Here is a 23,498-nt window from a genome sequence, read left to right as displayed (position 1 = left end):
TTTACCTGATGCCCTTGACTGTGATATCACTGTTTTCTTTTCTTCTACTTTGCTACATGACATGAGTAATATTCTAATTTGCAAATCTGACCAGGTTTCTCCTCTTTCAAACTGTACAGTCACTCCTCGTTACCTACAAGGCGAAGTCTAATCTCCACATAAGACCCTTCATTACCTGTTTCTACCCATCTCTCTTGCTTTGTGGCATGATTTGGGCGGGTACTTCTTCCTTCATCCTTTCATTCTCTCCCTCTCCCCTTCTCAACTATCTGCAATTTCTAGAATTCTTCCAGAATTCTTCAGATTGGTTCATATTAAACTTAACTGCATCTCAGAAATGCCAGATGATTTTCCCAAGTTTATCCAGCCAGAAAGTGTAGAATCAGAATTCAAACACATATTTTTTTGCTCCAAAGCCCATGATGTTTTACAGTAACCGTAGCACTTTCTGCCGGGAAGTAATGAAAATATGAACTAGGAATAGTAGCTGTGGATACGAAGAGGGAGGTAAGAACCCTAAGATATTTGAAACAAAGAAGAGACTAAGATGAAAAAAAAAAGTTCCAAAACGAATCCCCAAGTTTCTAGTTTAAAATATAGGAATAATATCAGTACCTCACTCACAATAAGGATAACTATCATTTTTCACTTATTTATTATTATTATTATTATTAATTACTTATTATGAACTTATTTCTCATGTGTCAAGCTCTGAGCTAAGATCTTTGAATAGCTCTTTCTCAAAGATCACAGAGGCATATACATGGATGCCACATTTTATAAATATAAAAACTGAGGCTAGAGAAAGTTAAGTAACTTGAGGAAGCTCACATTAGCTAGCTAGTAAGTAGAGGAGCTGGTATTTGAATCTGATTGAGTCTGATTTCAGGGCTAGAATGAATTCTTATGTTATATTTCCTATTGGTTATATTATCCTTGGGCTATGTCTCTGCTTTAGTATTTTCAAAAGTGTATCTGTCCAACCAAAAATTTATTTTATTTGTAAGAAAGCATTCCATGACCAAATATGTTTGGGAAATACTGTATAATAACCATAGTCCCATCTTACAGGTTTCTATTACATATTATCATATTAAAAACTTGTAGAAATCCTTCAAAAAGTTAGTAGATTTAAATTCCCAAATAATTTCAGCATTCATGCTTTTATTTTCTTTGTAATGCTGATAAAAATCCACCAATATTATTTGGGAAATACTGGTTGAATTTCATTATAGATGACTGAAAATAAGGGAGAAAAAAGAAAATAAAACAAAATGAAAATAAGATATGGTCTAGTTACAGGAGCTTCTGCACTTTAAAAAAAAAAAGATTTTATTTATTTGACAGAGATCAGAAGTACGCAGAGAGGCAGGCAGATAAAGAGGGGAAAGTAGGCTCCCTGCTGAGCAGAGAGCCCGATGCCAGGCTCCATTCCATGTCCCTGAGATCATGACCTGAGCTGAAGGCAGAGGCTTAACCCACTGAGCCACCCAGGCGCCCCCAGGAGCTAGGACACTTATTAAGAGAAAGACAAATGTAATGGAAAGGACAATATATAGTTATGCAAAAATTATTTAGAATAATAAAACAATATATATATATATATTTTTTTAAACAATATATATTTTTAAAAAGCTAAGTCAGGCAAGAATTAACAAGGATGGCTTCATGGAGGAAGGGTAATTATTATACTGTTGGGTAAAATATACTTTCCTATAAACCAGGTCTGGCAACTCTGATAAGGAAACAGTGAAGCAAAGTACACTTCGTTATCTTTCTTGCCTACAATTTATATACCAGCTTCTTCATTCATAAGCAATCTCTCTTAAATTTCCCCAAACTTGCATTGCCTATAGTTTCTCCACTGTTTTCCCATATATATTCAACAAATGCACGGTGTTCCAAGGGTATAGAAATATATCCTAACCTCTCCTATTCTGACTTTTCAGTAAAGCTTCTAGAACTGTTTATTCTGGCAGAAAATCACATTTATCTGATTAAAGACATTCACACCAATCTATGAAAAAGAGCTTTAATCTTCCTTGTAAATAGTCATTGAATCTAAGATGGCTTTAACTGTAAGACACATCATTTTTTTTACGTACCCTAGGAGATAGTGCCAATTTTAGTTGCGAGATGCCATTTATTTTAGGACATGTTTCATATATGTAATACAGGAGGAAATATCAGCTTGAAAGTTGATGACAGTCTATATCAATGATGAGTAGGTCAGGGAAAAGAGGACAACAGAAATGGGAAAACAAGAAGTCTGTGCCTTGATTTCTTGCCTGTTTTGATATTAATGACACAAATCTCACAGAAGGGGATTATTTATGAGTGTTTGTATAGCCACTTACAAATAATTAACCCAACAAGTGTTTGTTGAAGGACTAAGGACATAATAATGAACAAAATCAATACAAAACTTAACTGTGGGATGTAATGATGGTAACTGATAGTAAATTTATTAAAACAAAGCCCATGATTATGCAGAAAAGTAGAATTAGAACAACCTACTGGATTTCTGATTGAACAAATATCGTGTTAACCTGAAATGGAGCTTTCTTCCTTTATTAATTTGTGGTTGAATGTGTAACTTTTACACACTTATTTCTGAAAATGGTAAGTTAGTTTATAAAATTAAACATATATGGATGAATATTTTAAAAGAATAAGTAACCTAGTAAAAATTATAGAATGAGGTCTTGCCAGGTCCTGGGAAGAAGAACATGATTAATGGCTGTGGTTGGTTGGACTTATTTGAGATCTTCACCAACAGATGTGTCTACTATGAGGAGTAGATCTCAGTGCAGAAAATTCTTCAGTTGCTCAAGACAAAGTGTGTCTCTCCTGCCAAGATACACATCCTTACAATGTCAAAGGATTTTTCAAAAGGAAACTAGCTCCCAAATACTAGTTTTGTTTTGTTTTGTTTTTAGTCACAGGAGCAGAGAGAACATATTCCCTTGGAAGTTCACCACTGGGTGAACTGAGGTATTTTAATGATAGAACTTATTTTCCTTCTATTTCCTCATAAAGTTCCCGTCTATCACCACTCTTGTTGGCTCTCACTTAGAAAACTGTATTTCTTAGACATTCCCTTATATATCTGCTTAATAATTGTTTTCAAGGATAAGGCCATATGAAATAAAGGACCTTCTCCTTTTACATACATGGACCTGGTAAGTGAAAATTTGAATCTGAGATCTCTTTAAAAATAGAACAGTTTAGAGAAAGGTGATGTAGCACAGGAGTGATAAAGAATTCAGTCTTTCAGGGCACCTGGGTGGCTCAGTTGGTTAAGTGACTGCCTTTGGCTCAGATCATGATCCCAGGGTTCTGGGATCAAGACCCACACTGGGCTCTTGGCTCAGCAGGAAGTCTGCTTTGCCCTTTGCCTTCTGCCTTCCGGTCTGCCTACTTGTGCTCTCTCTCGCGCTCTATCAAATAAATAAATAAAATCTTAAAAAAAAAAAAAAAAGAACACAGGCTTTGGATCCAGAGAGACCTGGGTTGAGTTACAATTACTTGCACTCCGATTTACTGGTTCTTGGATTGCAGGAAACTATTTAACTTTAAAATCGTGCATAATCTTCTAGAGATAAAATGAGATAAATGAAGCGATTTTAAAGTATTTGTCATGATAGCTGGCTAATAATAATAATAATATGATCAAAAACAACATTTGGTGAGTGGTTACTGTGTGCCAAACTTTTTCTAAGCAGTTTACATATATTACTTTATTTGATTAGTACACAAATCCCATGAGATAAATACTATTGCTTCTTCCATTTTACTAAAGAGGAGCCTAAGAGAGGTTAACTTGATCGAGGTCACATAGCTACCGAATGAAAGGGCCAGGATTGAAATCCAGGTATTCTAAAGTCCAGGTTCTTAAAAATAAGCCTGACTTTTCCTCCTCCCTCATCCCCTCTCCTGCTCTCTCTCTCTCTCAACAGATACTCTGTAAAGAGTACTCTCCACAATGTCTGAGGTCTCATGGTATATAAGCTTCTGGAATGTGAATTTCTGTTGCGGAGTGAGAGTAAGTAATAAATAATTAGACCTGAGATCTTTTAAGAAAGTGATAAGTATATGTAAAATCACGTTTTAGGGGCGCCTGGGTGGCTCAGTGGTTAAAGCCTCTGCCTTCGGCTCAGGTCATGATCTCAGGGTCCTGGGATCGAGTCCCGCATCGGGCTCTCTGCTCAGCAGGGAGCCTGCCTCCTCCTCCTGTCTCTCTCTGCCTGCCTCTCTGCCTACTTGTGATCTGTCAAATAAAAAATTAAAAAAAAAAAATCACGTTTTACTGCCCTTGGTTTCCCCATTGCCTATTATGATATGCATAGTAGAGACCCAATTAATATTATGGAATTGACTTAAATGGAAAAGAAAATTCTCATGTTTTATTATAAGCCAGCTTCTTTTGTGGAAGATTCTAGGTAGCATCTGAAGAGAAAGCATCCCCATCTTGAGGCAAAGAAAACAAATTCTGTTAAATTCACTGCAAAATTGCATTTCTCCTTCTAAACCCATATTTCACAATGGCCAAGGCATTCTAATGAAAGCAGGCTAAGCGAGCCCATCTATCAGCCAAGCAGCGGGTGTGCACCAAAGGCAGATGATTCTTAGAACCGAGGCTTCCAGTGATAAGCGATGATGGAAGAAACGATTGACAAACCTGCAATGGTAAGATTGCTCTGCTAATGATTCAGAGCCTGCTCGGTGCAGCATTTCAACTGTTATCCAGCAATCTCACACTCTATTCAGGCATGCCATATGTAAATTTCTAATTAATACTAGAGAGCTGCATTGACTCCAAAGTAAGATTCAGGGGCATTATCTGATTGTGGGTTTTGCCTCTTCACTCTTCCCTCTTTTAATGCTTGACCCAAGAGGACCAGAAAGATCAAAGGAGCAAAGAAGTTGAAAATAAGCCAGGTCTAATTGAGAATTTGTACCTTCTTAGCATTTCTCTGACTCTAATAGGTTTCCTTTATGAGAAAATAACACATTAGATTTTAATCATGGCAGGTTTTCCGAACACTTGAACTGTGATAATATAATAATCCCTTAACAACTTGATTAGGAAATGTGTCCTATTGCTACAAAAATGCATGTGCTTGAGCCTGCCTGTGTTGGAGCCAGCTCATGTTGGCTTATTTAAGAAGCCTCACTCTCTTCTTTTTTCCGAATGCAGTCAGAGGCTTCAGGTTGCTAGCCTAAACTCAGCCATGGTGGGAGTATTTACACCATGAAACTGGCAAACTCTATCAGTGTGTGTGTGTGTGTGTGTGTTTCTGGAAAAATTGCACCTGTTTACCCCTATCACTATTGTTGACCCAAGAAAGGTACACAGTTTGTTCATTAAGACGATCTAAAAGCACATCTTGTTCAGCAACAACACCTCTAAAATGTCATGGGGAGAAAGTCCTGGCCCCGAAATTGCTATTTCACAGTCTAGGCACAGAAGTCCCAGACGGACTTATTTTTCCCTCCTCTTCACAGTACCTTGGGGGACATACCATACACTGGTGATTCCAAAAAGGATGGAAACATATTCCTACATGGAGGTTTCCTATCAGAGGTTTATCACTCATCGATGACCTCTTTTAAACCAATATGGGGTGCCGTCAGTAGAAGATACTACTACAGTATAACCACAAGAACCAATAAATCATCTTTACAAAAAGAGAATAAGAAATAAGACAGCAGGGCGAAACAGAAACAGAAAGCCTATGCTAAGGAAAATCACCACAATTGAAGATGCTTAATTTTGATACTCCTGGAAGGCAAGGGATAAAGGGAAATGAGAAAGATTCCTTTGAGATGCGAGCTTCAGAAAAAGCAAACTTTTCATTTAACTCTAATAGGCATTTTCCAAATGAGGCAGTAAGTAGCATAACACATGTGTAACCACCCAAACTGTAGATATTTTGACAATTTTATGCTTAAGACTTAACATACAAAATGAACATTCTATTACGCTTTTATTGTTTTATTTATTTTATTTGTTTGTTTACTTACTATAACCAGTTTAGCTTTAGACGAACCCTGATGAACCTACCCATCACTTGGGAGCTCTGCTCTAGAGCTAATTAAAATGTGCCAGGAAAGGGAGAAGGACAAGTAGGGAGAAAAGAAGGGAGTTTCTGTGAAGGTTCTTACAAAGATTTCTTGTAAGAAAGAAAAGAGAAAAGAAACAAAAGGAAAAAAAAAAGGAAGGAAGAGAAAAGAAATAGAAAAAAGCTGAGATTTAAATACTCTTAATGAAATGCAGGCTCCCACCCTTGTCCCTTCTCAATTTCTACTGGTCAGCACACAGAGTAAGGATGAGCATTTGTCTGTAAACATGAATATTTGTCTAAAGAAGGAATGTATTCATCTGACCCCAGACTAGAATCATTGAGTCCTAGAGTCAGACTGTACCTTAGAAACAATTTTGGGTAGCCTCCTGCTGAAGCAGTCCCTTCGGCAATATCACTACCAGGTTGTCAGCCAGACCTGGAAGATTCCTAGGGACAGGCAACCACTGCTTCCTGCACTAGTCTACACCTGTCTGGGATAGCTCAAACTGACAGGAGTTGTGGTCTTACAATGATTCCAGATACACCTCCCTGTTAGTTATGCACACTGGCTCTGTTTCTGCCCTCTGGGTGACACCAATATTTTCCACATGACAGCTCCTGTGGTATAAGAAGGAAATCCCTTGCCCTTCAACCTTTAATCTTTTCTTCCCCAGGCTAAACATACCTATTTCCATCAGTCATTCAATGATTTCTAAAAAGACTCTGGGAAGAACTGAACAATGAATTCCAGTGGTACAATGTTTGTATATTCTTACATATTACAACATATTTACTGGAATTTGACAATTAACCTAATATTTTAATTAATTGGTGGTAAATGAAGCTAGCTTATTTGATAATACATTTTTAGGATGCCAGGGTACTTAAAATGTGCCAAATTTCAAAACTATATTAGAACATAATTTAGCCTCTCTGATGTCTTAGAAGGTATAATAAGATTCTAGAAGGCACTGGGGCCACATTTATGGCTTTGTTTTTTATTGTGACACAGCTATATGGAAGTAGTGATGAGTGAATATTCTGGCTAACAAAATAAACAGTGAATTTTCTTTAGCGCTAAAGAATTATTTTAGTAGGGCTTTTTTTTGGTTTTTTGTTTTTTTGTTTGTTTGACACAGCTATATGGAAGTAGTGATGAGTGAATATTTTGGCTAACAAAATAAACATTTTCTTTAGCGCTAAAGAATTATTTTAGTAGGGGTTTTTTTGTTTGTTAGTTTGTTTTGTCTTGTTTTGTTTTTCATTTGCATTCACTTCTATTATATCATTGACTCTAGTTCTGCTTTTCTTTTTTTAATTCTAATTGACATTTATGAGCTTTTATTAAAAGCACAAAATCCCATAGCAACATCAAAGAAAAGAGTAATTTGCAACCAAAGAGCACAGAAAATCCTTTCATTTAATTGTCTTTTGCAAAAATATCATTTATCAAGACACTGTTTAAAAATTAAAGAAAAAAGGTAGAAAGTGTCAGAAAAGTATGACACCAAATAGAAAGAAATATAATATAAAACTGAGATGTTGATGGCCAACTCACACAGTTTTTTTATTAGTCTACATGATAAGGTGAACATTAGGTGCTAACATGTTATACTTACTTACTTTGTTTTACCTGGGACTGGGTATGGGGTAGAGAGGTGGCATTTGAACAAAATCTCCTGCGTTTTCTAAGTATGTGTTTACCTTATTTTCCCTTTCAATTTTTGTCCCTTGCTCTTTCCTTAGCCCATTCTTAGCAACTAAAAAAGAGTTCCCAGACATTCAAGCAACTGCAAGAACAACTGCCCATTAGGAATTCTAGGTAAGCCTCCAAACCACAGAAAGACCCTTGGGCAACCATGGGCCACTACAGTGCTTTCACAGAGACTCCTTTAATCGGGTCAACAGACATCTCCCTTAGCATTGCAGACCAACCACTGCCGCCAGCTCTGAGAACGATCGAACTGACCTTCAGAGGAGAGATGTGAGACTGCAAGACGTATCCATGGACATTTTCTATTTGAGACAGGTTCTTTTCTGATACATGCACCAGCTCCGGTCCTCTTACTTCATGGGTTAGTCGAGGTAAGGAATGATCGTGTGGAGCGTCCTCATCTTGGTATCGATACTTCTAGGAGAAAAGACAAGAAAAAACAGCAGAAGCATTAGTGTTGCAAAGGGTAGAGTTGAGAACTTCATATTCCAACTTCACTTACAGGACCCAGTGCATACCTACTGTTGACCAAACAGATAATAAATACAAGGCTTTGCTGCAGATTCTTCTGGTGGTCACCATAAGCAACCTCGTTACTGAACACTGAACAAGCCTCAGCACTGACCGACGTTGATGACTTGTTTTTACCAGATAATATACTATCTCTGTTTTAAGGTACAGGAAGGTGAAAACAAATGAGACTGAGATGATTTACTGAAGCCTTCCTCATAATGACCAGAGTACCTAAGCGTGTGCTAAAATGTCTAGGTCAGGAATGGAGAAGGAAAAAAAAAAATGTATTGAGCAATGAAACAGACTTCTAATACCTTCCATTCAGGAAATGTAATTTTGTTTCAGAATTTGTGAAAGACTAAAGTTCCCTTGGAAATGAAGAACAATTTCTGCCACCCACATTATTTTTGTTGGCCTCAAAAGGAAGACAATCTTCTGTTCCTCTCATACTCAAAGAGAAGGAGTACTGATTTGGGTTAATCAGATTCTGGGACAAAGAATCACAATTTCCGGAGATGGAGCTTCCTTCTAAAGAACTTCAAAAATCAAGGCCAAGGGTCTGCCTATTTTAGTAACTGAAAAGAGTTCCCAGGCATTCAAACAATTGCAGGAACAACTGCCGGAACAACTGCCCCGCTTCAGGAATTCCAGGTAAGCCTCCAAACCACATAAATACTATCGTCTATGTAGCCAACTGAGCCAGAAGAGTAGGAGCCAGCCAGACTCCATCCTATCTTTCACTCTCCCATCTGCCAATTTAATAATTCACTGAGTCTGCCTAATTTATACTTAAATAATTATTGAGTCTACTTCATCCTCATCCCCCATTACCACCACTGCCCAAATTCAGGTTCACATCAGCTCTCGTCCGGGGAACCCCTGGGCTGTACAGACTGCCACTGAGATTGCTCTTTCCCAGTGTAGAGATTTCCTCTACACCGCACTGCACGGCCTTCTGAAATCACAAATTGGTAAGTTCTTCTCTTTAAACCCATTCAGCAGCCCCCACCGCCCTCAGGACAGAACTTAAGCTTCCTTGTACTATAAGGTACCCCTCAACACCACTACCTGAGCAGAGCCCCCATTACTTCTGAACTCTCTTATTTCACTACTCCTACCTCAGGATTGTGGAATGAATATAAACATATCATTACTTTCAGGTTTTTAAAAAATATATATTTTTAAAAATTCTGGTAAAATACACATAAAAATTTCCATCATAATCATGTTTAACTGTTAAGTAATATGAAGTATATTCATATTAATGTGTAACCAATCTCCAGATCTTTTTCATCTTGCAAATCTGAAACTCTATAGCCATTAAACAGCAATGCCCAATTTTTCCATCCTCCAGCCGCTGGCAACCACCACCCTACCCATTCTACTTTCTATTTCTATCAATTTTATTACTTTAGATACCTTATATCAGTGGAATCATACAGTATTTATTTTTTTATTACTGGCTTATTTTATTTCACATCATGTCCTTAAGGTTCATCCATGCTATAGCATGTGACATGATTTCTTTCCTTTTTCAAGGCTGAATAATATTCCATTGTATGTACACATCACATTTTGTTCATTCATTCATCTGTAGATGGGTGGTTTGGTTTCTTCTAACCTCTTGGCTATCATGAATAATGCTGTTCTGAACAGAGGCATACAAGTGTCTCTTTAAAACCCTGCTTTCAATTCTTTGACATAAATACCCAGAATTAGAATTGCTGGATTATGTGGTTATTACATTTTGGGGTTTTTTTGAGGAATTTATTAAGCATTTTAATATTTCACATGTGTAAAACCATGATCATGTTACTTATAACAGTTAGGAAATGCTTTTGTTCTGATAAAGATCCAAGAATGCCAAAAGCAAAATCTTGCAAAGTTAAAAGGATTATGTGGCTCCTCCAGGATTCTTCTAGTGAGATTTAGCTGGCTTAGAGAAAGATTCCATCCATTAAAATACACATTTTACTGAACTATTTGGACAAATAACTATCAAGACACAAATAATAAACTCAGTTGACCTTATGTGGTGTCACAAGTAACTTATTTTAAATTATTTGCATAAATGTAAGACACATTTTTAAGACTGATAGGGCCTTAAATTAGGCTATAAAACCAATCTTTATGCTCAATTAATATTTGATTAGTTACAAACTGTTCATTTTAACATTCATTGATCCTTTAGGCTTCAACTTGGCCTTTATCTTTTCTGGGACCATTTTGTGAACTGTAAGTCGGAGATTTTGTGGGTGTTCCCATAGTTCCCTGCAATTTTTATCATGTTATGTGCCTGTGTACTTGTGTGTGTGTGTGTGTGTGTGTGCGTTGTTCACACTGACTATAAGATTCTGCGAGTACTGGACAGTTGAGTCTTGTTTATCCTCTTATCTCCAGTCCTTAGGCAAGTGTCTGGCACATATACTTAGTACGTATTTGTTGAATAAAGTTATAGGACAAACAAATGGATGAAATGGGGATCATTTGCTTAAGCTACAAAGTTATTTTGGCTGCAGGATGCAAGCTCCTTCATTGCAAAATGTTTTGAAATCAGGTTTAAGTAAAAAAAGGCAACTGCATCACTTGCTTGACACAATCTTAGAGGACATCGTATTCTTAAGTATTCTCTATCTCTCTGCCTTATAATTTCTTTCAGTAAGATTTTCTAAGAATATAAATTGAATAAGAAACAGTTTTCGACCTTGAGAAAGCCATGAATTATTAAATGAGTCCCAACATGTGTGGCTAAGCCACAATACACAGTCCTAACGACAAGTATAAACTGAGTTCTGTGGGAACAGAAATAGGTCATCCCTAACTCCATCTAAGCCTTCCCAGTTGGCAATAGGATCTAGAATGATAACAGAAAGGAGGAAGAGATATTCTAAGCAAAGGCACTAACATGTATAAAGGACATAAGTGATAAGAGAGGATGATGTTTTGGGGGAACAGTGAAATCCTGAAATGGATCGTAGTAGATTCTACTGCACCCATTCCCCCAAATTCATGGAAATCCCTTCTCTACATTCAAAGCCCACATCTGCATACTTCTCAGAATGATCACACTTGGGTGACTGAAGCGTCCTCACGTAGATGGGCCTGGGAATTATAGTGGAATCCCCAACTTCTATACCTCAAGTGAAACAAATCCTGTGGGGCCAAATACACTCCAAAGCATCTGATGGGATTGGGGTTGAAGCTTGTCTGCACCTGGACCTACATTCTTGCAGAACTTCTTGGTGCTTCCTCACATCTTTCACGGTTTCCTTCTGGAACCGCCTCCCACAAGTCATGCACACACCAATCCCCATTTTACATCTGGTGAGCCTGATGTAAAATTTGGGTGGAAACTGGGATGTGAGGTACAGTGTGGCAAGACACAAGGCTGAAAGGCAGACTGCTATTTACTGTAGACAAGAGGGAACACCCAAGGGAGCTAACTGATGCCCTTTCTAGTGCCAGCCACATAGTCCCCCTCTTTTTAAAATTGATTTTCTTCCAGTGTCCTGCAAGAGATGATGAAGCAAAGGGTTACAGTATCTGCTGACAAGTGCCATATTTAACTCAAAAGCAAGCCTCAAAAGGAATCACCCTAATAGGGCATAGAATCTGCTTGGATTCAACTTTGGCTGGACCATAAATCATATTTTTGGTTTGTACTAGATAGACTAAAATCAATATTAAAACAAATGTTATTATTAAGAGAAATACTAATCCTAACACTAATGCCAATATTAAAGTCAATAATAATGTCAGTAGCTATACTAAATTATTATTTTTTTTAATTGGTACATTTAATTTATTTTTGTATGCACATGAGAGAGAGTGAGAGAGAGAGAGTGTGTGAGCTGGAGGGAGAGGGAGAGAAATCCGAAGTAGACTCTGCATTGAGTATAGAGCCCAACAAGGGGTCTGATCCCACAACTGCAAGATCATAACCTGAGCCAAAAGCAAAAGTCAGCCACTCAACCGAGCCACCCAGGTGCCCCTATGCTAAATTCTTTATATGCATCTTCACACCTGAGAGATAGGTGTTCTTATTCTCCTCATCTGAGGCTTGCATGGTTAGGTATTTTTTTTCTAAGATTACATACCTGATGAGTAGCAAGCTAGGATTCGAACACAGCTCACTCTGACTCTGGAGCTAGAATACCTGAATCTTCTTCTAAAGTTCCTCAAAGATCTTAGGAGACCCGCTTTATCTTCAGGAAATATAATACTTAGGAAATCTTCAAGAGTCATCTAATAAGGGAGATTAAACAACTCCAAAAAGGTCACATCCTGATTTCAGAATCAGTCCTAACATTCTGGGCAATTCTGAGTTATTTTTCATGCCAGGGCTTGTCTATTAACTACTGACACCATTCTGGGCATCTTTGAGGGTTTCTGTATTGCCTGTAAAAGGAGAGCCATTTAAGGAAGGCCTCTGTTTTGAAATCTGTGTTTTCCTTTTCCTGTCTTCTGCTTGGTCCATTAGAGGGGACTCTGGAGCAGAAGCAATTTTGAAATCAGATTATATTTTCTCTCTCAGCTTTAAGGAGAGTGAGGCAGAAGAAGAGCTCAAGACAGGGAAGACATGCTCTTCATTCCCCCCCTGCCCCCACCCGGGTCTTAGCTCATTTTGTCCCTGACTTCTGGAATCCTATCCTCTTCTGAAGTTTATCCCCCCCCCTTCTGAAGCTTAATCCCTGACTCATGGACTCCTTCATCAGGTAAGCTTTTCAGGTCCTTGATGCTCAGACTGGATGTATCTCCTCTTGGAAGGATTCTCTGATTGCAAAGGTTGAAAGGATCTGCTCCCATTGGGTTCAGCACAGATTTCTGTCATCAGATAACAGCTTTATACTGCAAAGACCTGCCCGTGCGCCTATCATTCCTACTAGCCCCTGAGTGGCTCTTGAGCACTGATGTAGCCATAACCATCCCTGAATCTCCAGTGCTCCACTGATGATGACACTTACTAAAGGACCAGTAAATGTGACTTTAACTGAACTAAACTTAAATAATCTGAGCAACACTGTGATATACCTGATCAAAAAGCTCTCCTACCTGAACCTGAATGGAATCATACTCACATTCCTTTTTAACCACAGAGCCTCCCATGTAGATGGACAAAGGACGGGAAGTCTGACCAGATTCGACTCACTACTTTTTGCTGATGCCCACGTGAGTCCAACTACCCTGAGTTATCCAGACTTCAAAGGCAGGAGCCTCCATGCATCTGAGCCATCACCTGAAGGCCTCCTGCACAGGCTAGAAGGTGATACTGCACTGGCGAAGTGCGTGAGAGCTGAGGGAGAAGTCACAAATCTTTCAAGGCCCATAAATAAAATCTGGGTCTGTCTCTGTCTCTGCATAAGAAGTGCTCTGCTTCCCCCTTGCAGCAGGAGTCGGCACTGTTCTGATGAGAGACTCAGATCAAACTCTGAGAGCTAGACCAGGTTTGTGCGCTCTGGAACAGCAAGTGAACCCGACCCATATGAGCCCGTTGCTAGGAGTGTTTGAAAGAGTATCCCACTGAAAACTCAAAGCAACATTATGATGCAAGTATAAAATTAAGGAATGATTTACAGTTTCTTACACAAAGCCTGACATTTAGGAAATGCCCCCCATCTGTTAGTTCTACCACCTCTGTTAACGATAGCGACAAATAGCATTTTCTGTGTTAGCTCCCTCTGCATGATCTCAGTTCTTAGAGGGCAGGGAACCCTGACAACTGTCCATGTCCTGCAGAACGGTCAGGCCAGAGCATCAGCCACACAGCTGTGGCTGCTAGACCACCACTGGAAGGAAGACTCTTAGTTTTATTAATGTGCTCTGGCAGGGGAAAAAAAAAAACACAACATATTTTAGAAGAAGCATGAAGTCAGTAAGAAAATTAGGTAAATAATGAACTTGCAAAGAGCAATGATTCCTAAGAAAGAAGTAAATGAAGATCAGAAAATAAAGAAAATCAAGAGCGAAGAATGTGGTCTTGACAAATGTACTCCATGGAAATAAAGGGTCTTCATTTCCTCTCAAAACAAAGTTTAACTCCCAAAACAGTACATGTTTATCTGGGCCCGAATAGTTACTGTCTTATTTTGAGGAACATATTTCATTTAAATACTTCAGTATTTCTTTTTAGGAATTTCATTTACTTAGAGACTTGTACAGTATGTAGCCAGCCATCTCTCTTTTCCAGCTCCTTCCTTTACCCATGATAGCTTAGCTTATCTGTTACCTGTGACCCATCTCCATTAGCATGATCCTCTCCAATTCCCTGTCTCCCTTTCTGGAGGGAAAACATGGATGAAAGAAAGAAAAAGAAGAAAAAGATAGAGGATAGAAGAATGATTAAGGCAACAATCAGATGTAATACACTCGTTTCTTTAATTTGAAAAAAAAAAAATTCTCTGAATGCTATTTTGGCAAGAGCAGGTTTCTTTTCCCCCTTCCATCCTTTCTGGCCACTATCCCAGTCCCTCCTTCAGGAACAGTCATCCATATGTTATGCATCTGGGGTTGGGGTTCGGGGGTCATTAGATAGGAGGACAATGGGAGAAAGAAGCACAAGATGGACCAGGAATGATTTTCACCTCTACTTCCTCAAGGAGGCCTCCTGGCTTCCCTTATCTTCCTGTACCACTCCACTCCCTGCCTGGCAGGATTTCAGGGTACCCCATACTTGCTTTTCAGAAAACTCATCACATTTTTATTTTACATTTAATTTCCATTATCATTTGCTTAATGTTTGCCTCCTCTGTTGGACTGAAACCTCCATGGAGTCTGGTTACTGCTGACCTTCAGTACCAGCTACATAGGAGATCTCAATCAATGTTCATTGAATAAATCATCTCTGGCCAAATAAATCTCTTTTCAAATCCATTATTCAAAGAGCTAATAAGGGTGGGTTGAAGCTCAGTGATTGCTGATCGCACCCAGATCTTCCTCAAGTGAAGTTACTCTTTCAAAACAAAACAAAATGGAAAACAACACCCAATGACCCACAATCAGCAATACAGCTGGCCCGAAGGACACTTGAAAGAGGAATGTTTTGGGGATTGGAGGAGGATGTAAGGAACATGACGAATCGGAGGGATGAAAAGCTCTCCCAGGTGCGCCATTTGAATTTTTTTCAAACAAAACTCAGAAATGAAAGGAAATACATTCCCGCTTTTTGCCACAAAGAACAGGACAAGCCAGGAGGTTAATTAAATTACAAATCAGCTGTCTGCTTGCAGCTGACAGAGCTTCGTGTGCTTCCAAGCAACGTCAGATATTTTAAACCCTCTGTAATTACCTACAATGGAGGAACTGCCAAGAAGTTCCTTCATGAATATTTAATGGATCTTAAGATCCTTTTAAAATAACGGACAGTTTAAATAATCATGAGGGAACTTATTCTAGCTCAGTGCTGCCCTCCATGTGTTAACTGAAGATGTTGGAGATGTTGCTTGACAAGAAACACAAGCTACCTTTCCTAAACTTCTCAGGAGAGGTAATTGTATGCTTACATAGCACTTCTCGGAGCAAGTCAGAATGGGACTACAGACTTAGGATCTGGGAAAATAACTGGTGTGGAATTGTAAAGTGAATACGTATAAGATGTCACACACTCAGGTTGCTATTTGTCATTTACAAAAGCACATTCAGAAACATTGTTTCAAGAAATTCTCAAGAACTGGAAAAAGAGGGTATTACCACTCTGATTTTTCCAAATGAAAGAACAGGAGCAAGTAGTCCCTAAAAGAGAACTCTTTGGATTGTCAATGCTATTAGCAAAATGGAAACAAATATGAATAATCATTTATAGACAAATACATCTATCATCTTCCCCTTCCTTAGGCCTTCACAGTAGAATAACTTTCTAAAACCTCAATGGTAGAATCATCTCTAGGAATGCTGGTTCTGGAGAAACTGCCTGGACCACTTCCCTGGTCTGTCATGTACTATATGACCTTGGGCAACTCATCAAACTCCTCAAACTCAAAACTATCCAGACTGGATATTCCACATCTGTAAAATAAGACTAGTGGTTACCTCACAGAATTTTTGAGAAGGCCAAGTGAGCCAATATGTGCAATGAATTTAGTAGACTGTGAGCTGGTAAGTGGTCAAGTAGTATCACCTATGATTATTTTATTGTAACATTAAATTTTTTGTACTTACTTATCAAGTATTATAAAGATCTAAAAACTAACAGTAAAAAATGGAGCCTTTCTTTATTGCTTTCAATTTCTTTAAACAACTCTCCCACTGCTATATAACACACAGAGTCTGTGCTTCAACCTCATAGCTCCCATGACCCCACAAAACACTCTCCAGCCTTCCTCTATGCCATCTTCAATGCCTGAAAATCTTCCAGGCTCTTCCAAACCATCTCCACTTAACTTGACTTGCTCTGGCTATTCTAGCTCCTGTTACTCCTCTTTCCTCCCAATTTTTTCATTCAACAAGAATTTATTTCAAGTTACAAAATAAGTAAACCATGGGGATATAATGAATACCATGGCGATTAGAGGAAATAATACAGTTGGTCCTTGAACAACATGGGAGTTAGGGGCACCAACCCCCACACACAGTCAAAAATCTGTATTTAACTTTTGACTCTCCCAAAACTTAACTACTAATAGCCTACTGTGAACCAGAAGCCTTAGAGATATCATAAACCATCCATTAACACATATTTTATATGTTATATGTATAATATACCGTATTCTTCTAATAAAGATAGAGAAAAATGTTAAGAAAACCATAAGGAGGAGAAAAATGCATTTATAGTACTGTATTTATTGAAAAAAAAATCTGTGTGTAAGTGGACCCATGCCATTCAAATGCATGTTGTTAAAAGGCCAACTGTACTGTTAAAAAAAAAAAGAATGTATTGAGCACCTATTATGTGCCAGACATTGTGAGTGCTAGAGATACAACACTGAACAAGAAAGACACATCCTTCCCCCTTTGTTCTTGATGTCTTCCCTACCTTGATAACCTCCCCAATTGTCTTTCAACTGGCTATTGCTCAACCTTCAAACTTAACTCACATATGGTTTCTTCCCAGATGCTTTCCCTGGATACCCAGGTTTGGCAAATTGTCTTTTATCCATGCTGTCATGACTGACACACTGAGAAGCTCTCTTTTTTCTTATGGTTATTTTTGTTTGTTTTTAAACATGTAGGTATCTGCTTTTCTCAAAGGAACATAAAAATGGTTTGATTCATTATTGTACCTCCAGCAGCAAACATTCCACCAATGAATGTTTCCAAACTGAACTGCAGCTGGTGGAAATGTAAATTCCTCAGGCTCTTATGTACCCCACCACACCTAGCACATCCTAGAGATAGTGTGTGCTCAAGAAGCCTGTCTGGATTCTATAGGAGATCTGGTTATTGAACAGTCCCACATAAGATTTTCAATAATGAAGTAAAAAAATTGTTTCACATGTAGTCATAATAAAGTGACATTATTTTGGGGAGAATCATTCAAGTTTTCAGTGTGAGTCACCTGGGAAGGAATGTTGACTGGTGGCTTTCTAGATCCAGGAGTTGAGAGGAAGACAAATTGTGACGTGCAAGAAGGGAACTGAGTGAGTTCCCGATCCTTGCTCTGACCCTTCCAATACTGAGTGAGAGCAAAACATAAATAAGGCCATCCCAAGTAATCTTGCCCAAGGCTCTCTAATTTCCCAGGTAGCAGACAAGTGTACCAACCTTGAGAAGCACAGTAAAATAAAGTGTATGCAAAACAGGGAAGAGGTCTAGAAGAATATACACTGTATGGATGGTGGTGTCTCTGGGTGATTATTAATTTCGTGTTTTGAGCCACACGTACTACTTGGAGAATAAAAACAATTAACAAAAGAGAACATGTAGGACACAATCAAGTATTTACTTTGTTGTAATGGAGAAGGTTCGTGGTGAGGGAAGATTCTCCTGCCTTGGAAAAAGTTTCTCCAGGATTACTCAACTTTGAGAGCTGGCTGAAGGACACAGGGTGATTGCCAACAGTAAATAAAGGAGGGAGAGCTAGGAAGGAATTTACTTGGGAGGAAGAGAGTTGGAAGTCAAATCGTTTTGTTACCAAGAAATCAAAGCAATGATTTATGAGCAATCTCGACAATCAGTTTGTCCATTTGAAGCACAAATTCAAATACAGTCTGAGTAATTCTTCCAGGATAACTGCCACTGGATGCAAGAGAGGACAGTAAGAACTCGTGGGCAGTCACTGTCTGATTCCATCTACCAGCTGGACAGCTGCTGCGGCTTCCATGAGAGTCATTTGCTGCTCAAGGCCAGAAGTGTGTTCTCAGTGCTCCCGGTGCCAGGAAAAGATGAAATGATGATTTCATCGGGATTCCTCATCAGGTGATGCAAATTCCCTGCACCTTAGTGTCCTGAGTTTAAATTCTGCTCCTGCCACTCATCAGCAATGCAACCTCACACAAGTGCAAAGCTCTCTGAAACTCAGATTCCTCATTTGTGAAATTGGGCTAATAATACTCATAACAGTGTTGCTATGGGAAATTGATGAGATGATATGCATAAATGCCTTGGCAGAGGGCCTGACTCCTGATGGATGCTTACGAAATCGAAGCCTCTTCTTATTTCTGTGTCAGTATCATATCGAAGTGTTGGGTCACCACACACACACACACACACACACACACAGACACACACGCACGCACACACACACGCATGCATGCACAGACTCAGCTCAGCCTTCCCCCTGTTACAGGGAGCCGGCTTCCTGCACGCTACTACAAGCATTGTAGCATCGCTATAGATGAGTGCAAACTCTCTGAAGGATGCACGCTGAGTTGCGAAGGCCTTGCCTCTGTTACTCTAAGTTTCAGTTTCTTTTCTGTCTGTGAGGCCACCTTACCCTCTTTATCCATGCTTCCTCCTGAGCCAAGGTTCCTGGCTATGTGCCCACAATTACCATTTTTGTCCAGTAGGGAGGGAGCCTACAGTGCAGAAATTGCCACCACTGGCTGATGACTCAAGCTACTCTTTTAACCCCTTTGAGCTTCTGGACCTCAGAAACTGCTGTGGAATTTGCACCTGCTCCAGCCTTCCATCCATAACTGACTTCCTAAGATTAGACCACTTGAACACTTGACCCTAGAACATCTCCCAGATTCTCTCTGACTGGCTATTCCAGAGATTTCCTCATCAGCCTGTTGGCATGCACTTCCTCTGTGATATTGAAAAGAGTAAAATCTCTTCCTAACAGCAAGTATCATCATTTTTGATTCAACAAAATATTTATTGAGCACATAATGTACTAATCACTAAATCGTAAGTGCTAAGAATACAGTAGTAAAAAAAAAAAGGTAAAAACATATGACCCCTTAGAGATTAAATTCTAGATGCATTAGGTAATACAGCTCTTTGTCTGAATTCTCTTTTTTTCCCTCTTTAATGTGCTTCCTTCACCCAACTGCAACTGCAAGCATGAAGAGCTGATATCTCCATGGGAAGATGTCAGGTGGCCCAAGTGGGAAACCACTCTGAATTATCACTGGGGGTGGTACAAATGGGCTTGGATCCATCTAACTGTTCTTATCCCAGCTGCCTTTGTCCCATAAGCCCTCATGATGAGCCAGCCTCAGTGACTCTGGAACATGGAACAGGTAAAGGATTGAGACAGACGGTACGGCCTTGACTCTGATCTCATCTGCAGTGAGTTCCAATCAAAGGATTATTTGGAAACCTGATACTGTCATAAAGATGTTAATATTTCCTCAAATAAGTTCACTTCATAATCCATGACTGGTTATGTTGGTTTAACCTCCAAATGAGATAATTTTCTCTTGGGAAGACATTTTCATACTTAATCTAGGCACCTGAATATGCAATTAAATATGTACAATTAAAGAATGCTATTGTGCACATAGTACAACCTTAAGATATAAGTCCCAAATCAAGAAAACCTAGGAAGTTTTCTCATTTTCTTGCCCTAGTACAGTTCCTTGCTGGGAACTGACAGTCATCTCTCAGATGAGTGCCTGTGATGTGCCATACATATGTATCAATGCTTCATAAATATTAATTTATTTAATCCTCACAACAAACTTACGAATGAGCTACTATTTTTTCCCTCATCTTATAGATGAGAAGTCAGAGACAGAGAAAAACTAAGTAACCTGTTCATACAACTAGTGGACAGGCTGAAATTCATACCTCCCTATCCTTGTAATCCCTACCTTTAAGCCTGTACTAGGCTGTCTTTCAAATATTATGCATTCTTAGTCTCTGAATCAGGTGTTTATTCCGAGTATGGTAGATACTTTGGCTCTTTGGTTTAAAACTCCAGGTCCTTAAGCTTCCCTTTATGCTTGTTGGGCCACAGATACAATTGGAAATATAAATGGAAATAACCTACATAAGGATACTGCCATTTCCCTGATCACCCAAATACAAAATCACACGGATGCAGATGATCCTCTAGCATCTTTCTCTTCCCATGACTTCCAGAGTAAGATCAACTTGACCCACTTGGCAGAACATGACACCTAATATCAGAGTCAAGGCCAAAATATTTCACACCAGACTGAAAGTTCTTTGATGAATGCAGTGATGCACTAATTGTAGCCATCTCAGTACCCCTTTGGCAAGTATGAGGGGTTAGTATATTTTGCCAAGTGAAGGAGTCTAATGTAAGCTAAATGGATTCTACTTCAGCAAGGACTCTTGTTCTTTTAATCTCTATTGCCCATAGCCCAGTGGGCCCTTGTTTCCTGTCTCAAGACTATTGCACTTTCCTCTTATGTCCCTTTCCAACCACATTCTTGCCTCTCCCCACCCAACACACCTACATTCCTTTCCTTTCCTTTCCCTTCCTTTCCTTTCCTTCTCCATCTATCCCCCACTCTGCCAACTTATCATTCCATTCTGAATGATCTGTAATCCAGAGTAAGAGAAATACATCATCACTGGGACTTTGCGCTTGCTACTTCCCAGAGAGCTTGGCCATCTCTTCACCTTCAGGCTTCAGCTAAGATAACACCTCCTCCCGAAGGCCTCCTTGATGGATCTACTTCCCCTGGCATCTGAACCCAACCCTGGAGTAGGGTCAGGACCCACTCATAACAACCTGTGCACACACAGAGTATTTTTTATTTTCTAATTTTTGCCTGTTTGTTTGACTGTTTACCTTTATAGACTCTAAGATCTTTCCGTACAAAGACTGAATCTTATTTGCTGTCATAACACCTGTGTCAGGCATTCAGCAGATGCTGAAGAATTTTTTGTTAAATAAAAAAATCACTGCCTAGTAACTAGTTTTCTTATCTGCATTCTCTCTACCAGCCAAGCCATTCAACTAATCAACCCCAGATACATCTTTAAGCACGACCTCACCATATCACTCAACCTTTAAAGCCCTCTACTAGTTCACGACTGCTCAGGAACAGAACACTTTGGCATAGTATTAATACCACTCTTAAAATCTCTCTAAACTTCCCTTACTGGGCTTCTTTATGCATTTGCATTCCACTCAAACTAGTCAAACAACTTCTTTTCTGAAGTCTCACTCATCTTTCCTACTTTCCCCTCTTCTGCTCTTTCTTCTGCCGTAAATGATGATCCTTGAATCACGGGTGGGAAATATCTTTCTCTTTATTTGAGGTTCTGTTCAAATGCCATCTTTTCTGATCTCCCCTGATCTTTCCCAAGCAGATATAACCTCTCTTTATCTTCATTTTATACTGCTCTCATAATGAAACAGTCCATCATGGAGTTCGTAGTTTTTCTATCCATCTATCCTTTCAGTAAGCACTTACAGTGAGTTAGTGAGTCACTGTAATAGACACTGAAAATATTTAGAGAGAAGAAACACAGTCCCAGCCCCCATAAACTCCCTTTTCAGCAGCTGAGATTGACAAATTTAATCAATCTAGGATGTCATTGATGAGACATGTTCTGATTTCGGGGATGCTAAATATTTTAAAAGTGCATCTTAGAATTGGTGAAATGCCACATTACAATATAGTATACACAGGTTCCCATTGAAGCACACTTAAACTAGCTTCGGGGGCATGAGGGGACAGTTCTGAAGAATAACACACCTCTAATTTATCTTATGAAATGAAAAAGCCCTTTCTGAAGAATAACACACCTCCAATTTATCTTATGAAATGAAAAGGCATTAGGCAAAGAGGCAGCAAGCTTGCTGGCAAAGGAAGAGCAAATTCAAAGTCAGGGAGGAGTGATAATAGAGCATAATATCTTAAGGTATTAAAATGCTTGAAGGAAGGTTCTTACACTGTTTCCTCTAGGGAGCTTCATACAGTGACTCAAATAGTTGTGTTAGATAGAAATTAAATTTATTTTAAGCCATAGGAATATTACCAAAAGGAGATCACTGTTTATGTGCTACTGTATAAGTAAGCTTGTCAACTTCCCCTTAAAATTTGCAATAAGGAGGGGAGTCTGGGTGGCTCAGTTAGTTAAGCATCTGACTCTGGCTCTAGTCTTGATCTCAGGATCCTGGGATTGAGCCCCAGGTCAAGTCCTGCATTGAGTCCTTCATCAAGCAGCTTGGAGGGCTCCTTGCTCAGCAGGGAGTCTGCTTCTCCCTCTCCCTCTCTGTGGCCCCCTCCCTCTGTCCACCCCCCCGCTCACTCATGCTTTCTTTGTCTCTCAAATAAATAAATAAAAGCTTTAAAAAAATTTTGTGGGTCACCTGGGTTGCTCAGTTGGTTGACCATCCAACTCTTGGTTTTGGCTGAGGTCACAATCTCATGGCTTGTGGGATCGAGCCCTGAGTCTGGCTCCTCGCTCCGCGGGGAGTCTGCTTGAAAGATTCCCTCTGCCCTCCTCCTCCTCGCAAAATGAATAAATAAATCTTGAAAAGGTTTTTTCAGCATGGAACTAACATTGATGAGAATTTTGAAGAATAAATTGCTTGAAATAGTCAATTGAAAATCTGAAACATATCTGATAAATTTATCATCCATGAGAACAGTCTCTGGTATCATTGGGACTTGCATAAGCTAGTAGACTTAGACTAACAGCAGTCAGTTGGTGTACGTTTCCTCTTCATCATAAAAAAACTTAGTTCTTAAACCTATGAGAAACTTCTGGCCTCTATCTGGGAACCTGTGTCGGTCCATTCAGCTCATGGCTACCTTTTCAGTTTTGTATATTTTATTTTCTTCTTTCTTGTAAAGGTTTTACTGAGATATGAAAAATTAACAATCCAGGGAAGCTTCTCA

The 23,498-nt window shown here is 39.1% G+C and overlaps 1 protein-coding gene across 2 annotated transcripts in view; it reads right to left on the bottom strand.

The window, feature by feature from the left end:
* Positions 1–23,498, bottom strand: part of LOC111154393 (discs large MAGUK scaffold protein 2) — a 1,367,735-nt gene that overhangs the window by 988,066 nt on the left and 356,171 nt on the right. Inside the window, exon 2 of one of the 2 annotated variants that reach the window (XM_022513932.1) lies at positions 8,038–8,199. In XM_022513932.1, the coding sequence (XP_022369640.1) occupies positions 8,038–8,199 (162 nt within the window). The remainder of the gene's footprint in view (positions 1–8,037; positions 8,200–23,498) is intronic. The other variant, XM_022513933.1, reaches the window with a different exon arrangement.

This window comes from Enhydra lutris, unplaced genomic scaffold (genome assembly GCF_002288905.1).
Source record: "Enhydra lutris kenyoni isolate GAN:26980312 unplaced genomic scaffold, ASM228890v2 scaffoldscaffold37, whole genome shotgun sequence".
Classification (NCBI taxonomy): Eukaryota; Metazoa; Chordata; class Mammalia; order Carnivora; family Mustelidae; genus Enhydra; species Enhydra lutris.
The sequence above is the reverse complement of the archived record's forward strand: the minus strand, read 5'-3'. Positions and strand labels throughout refer to the sequence as shown.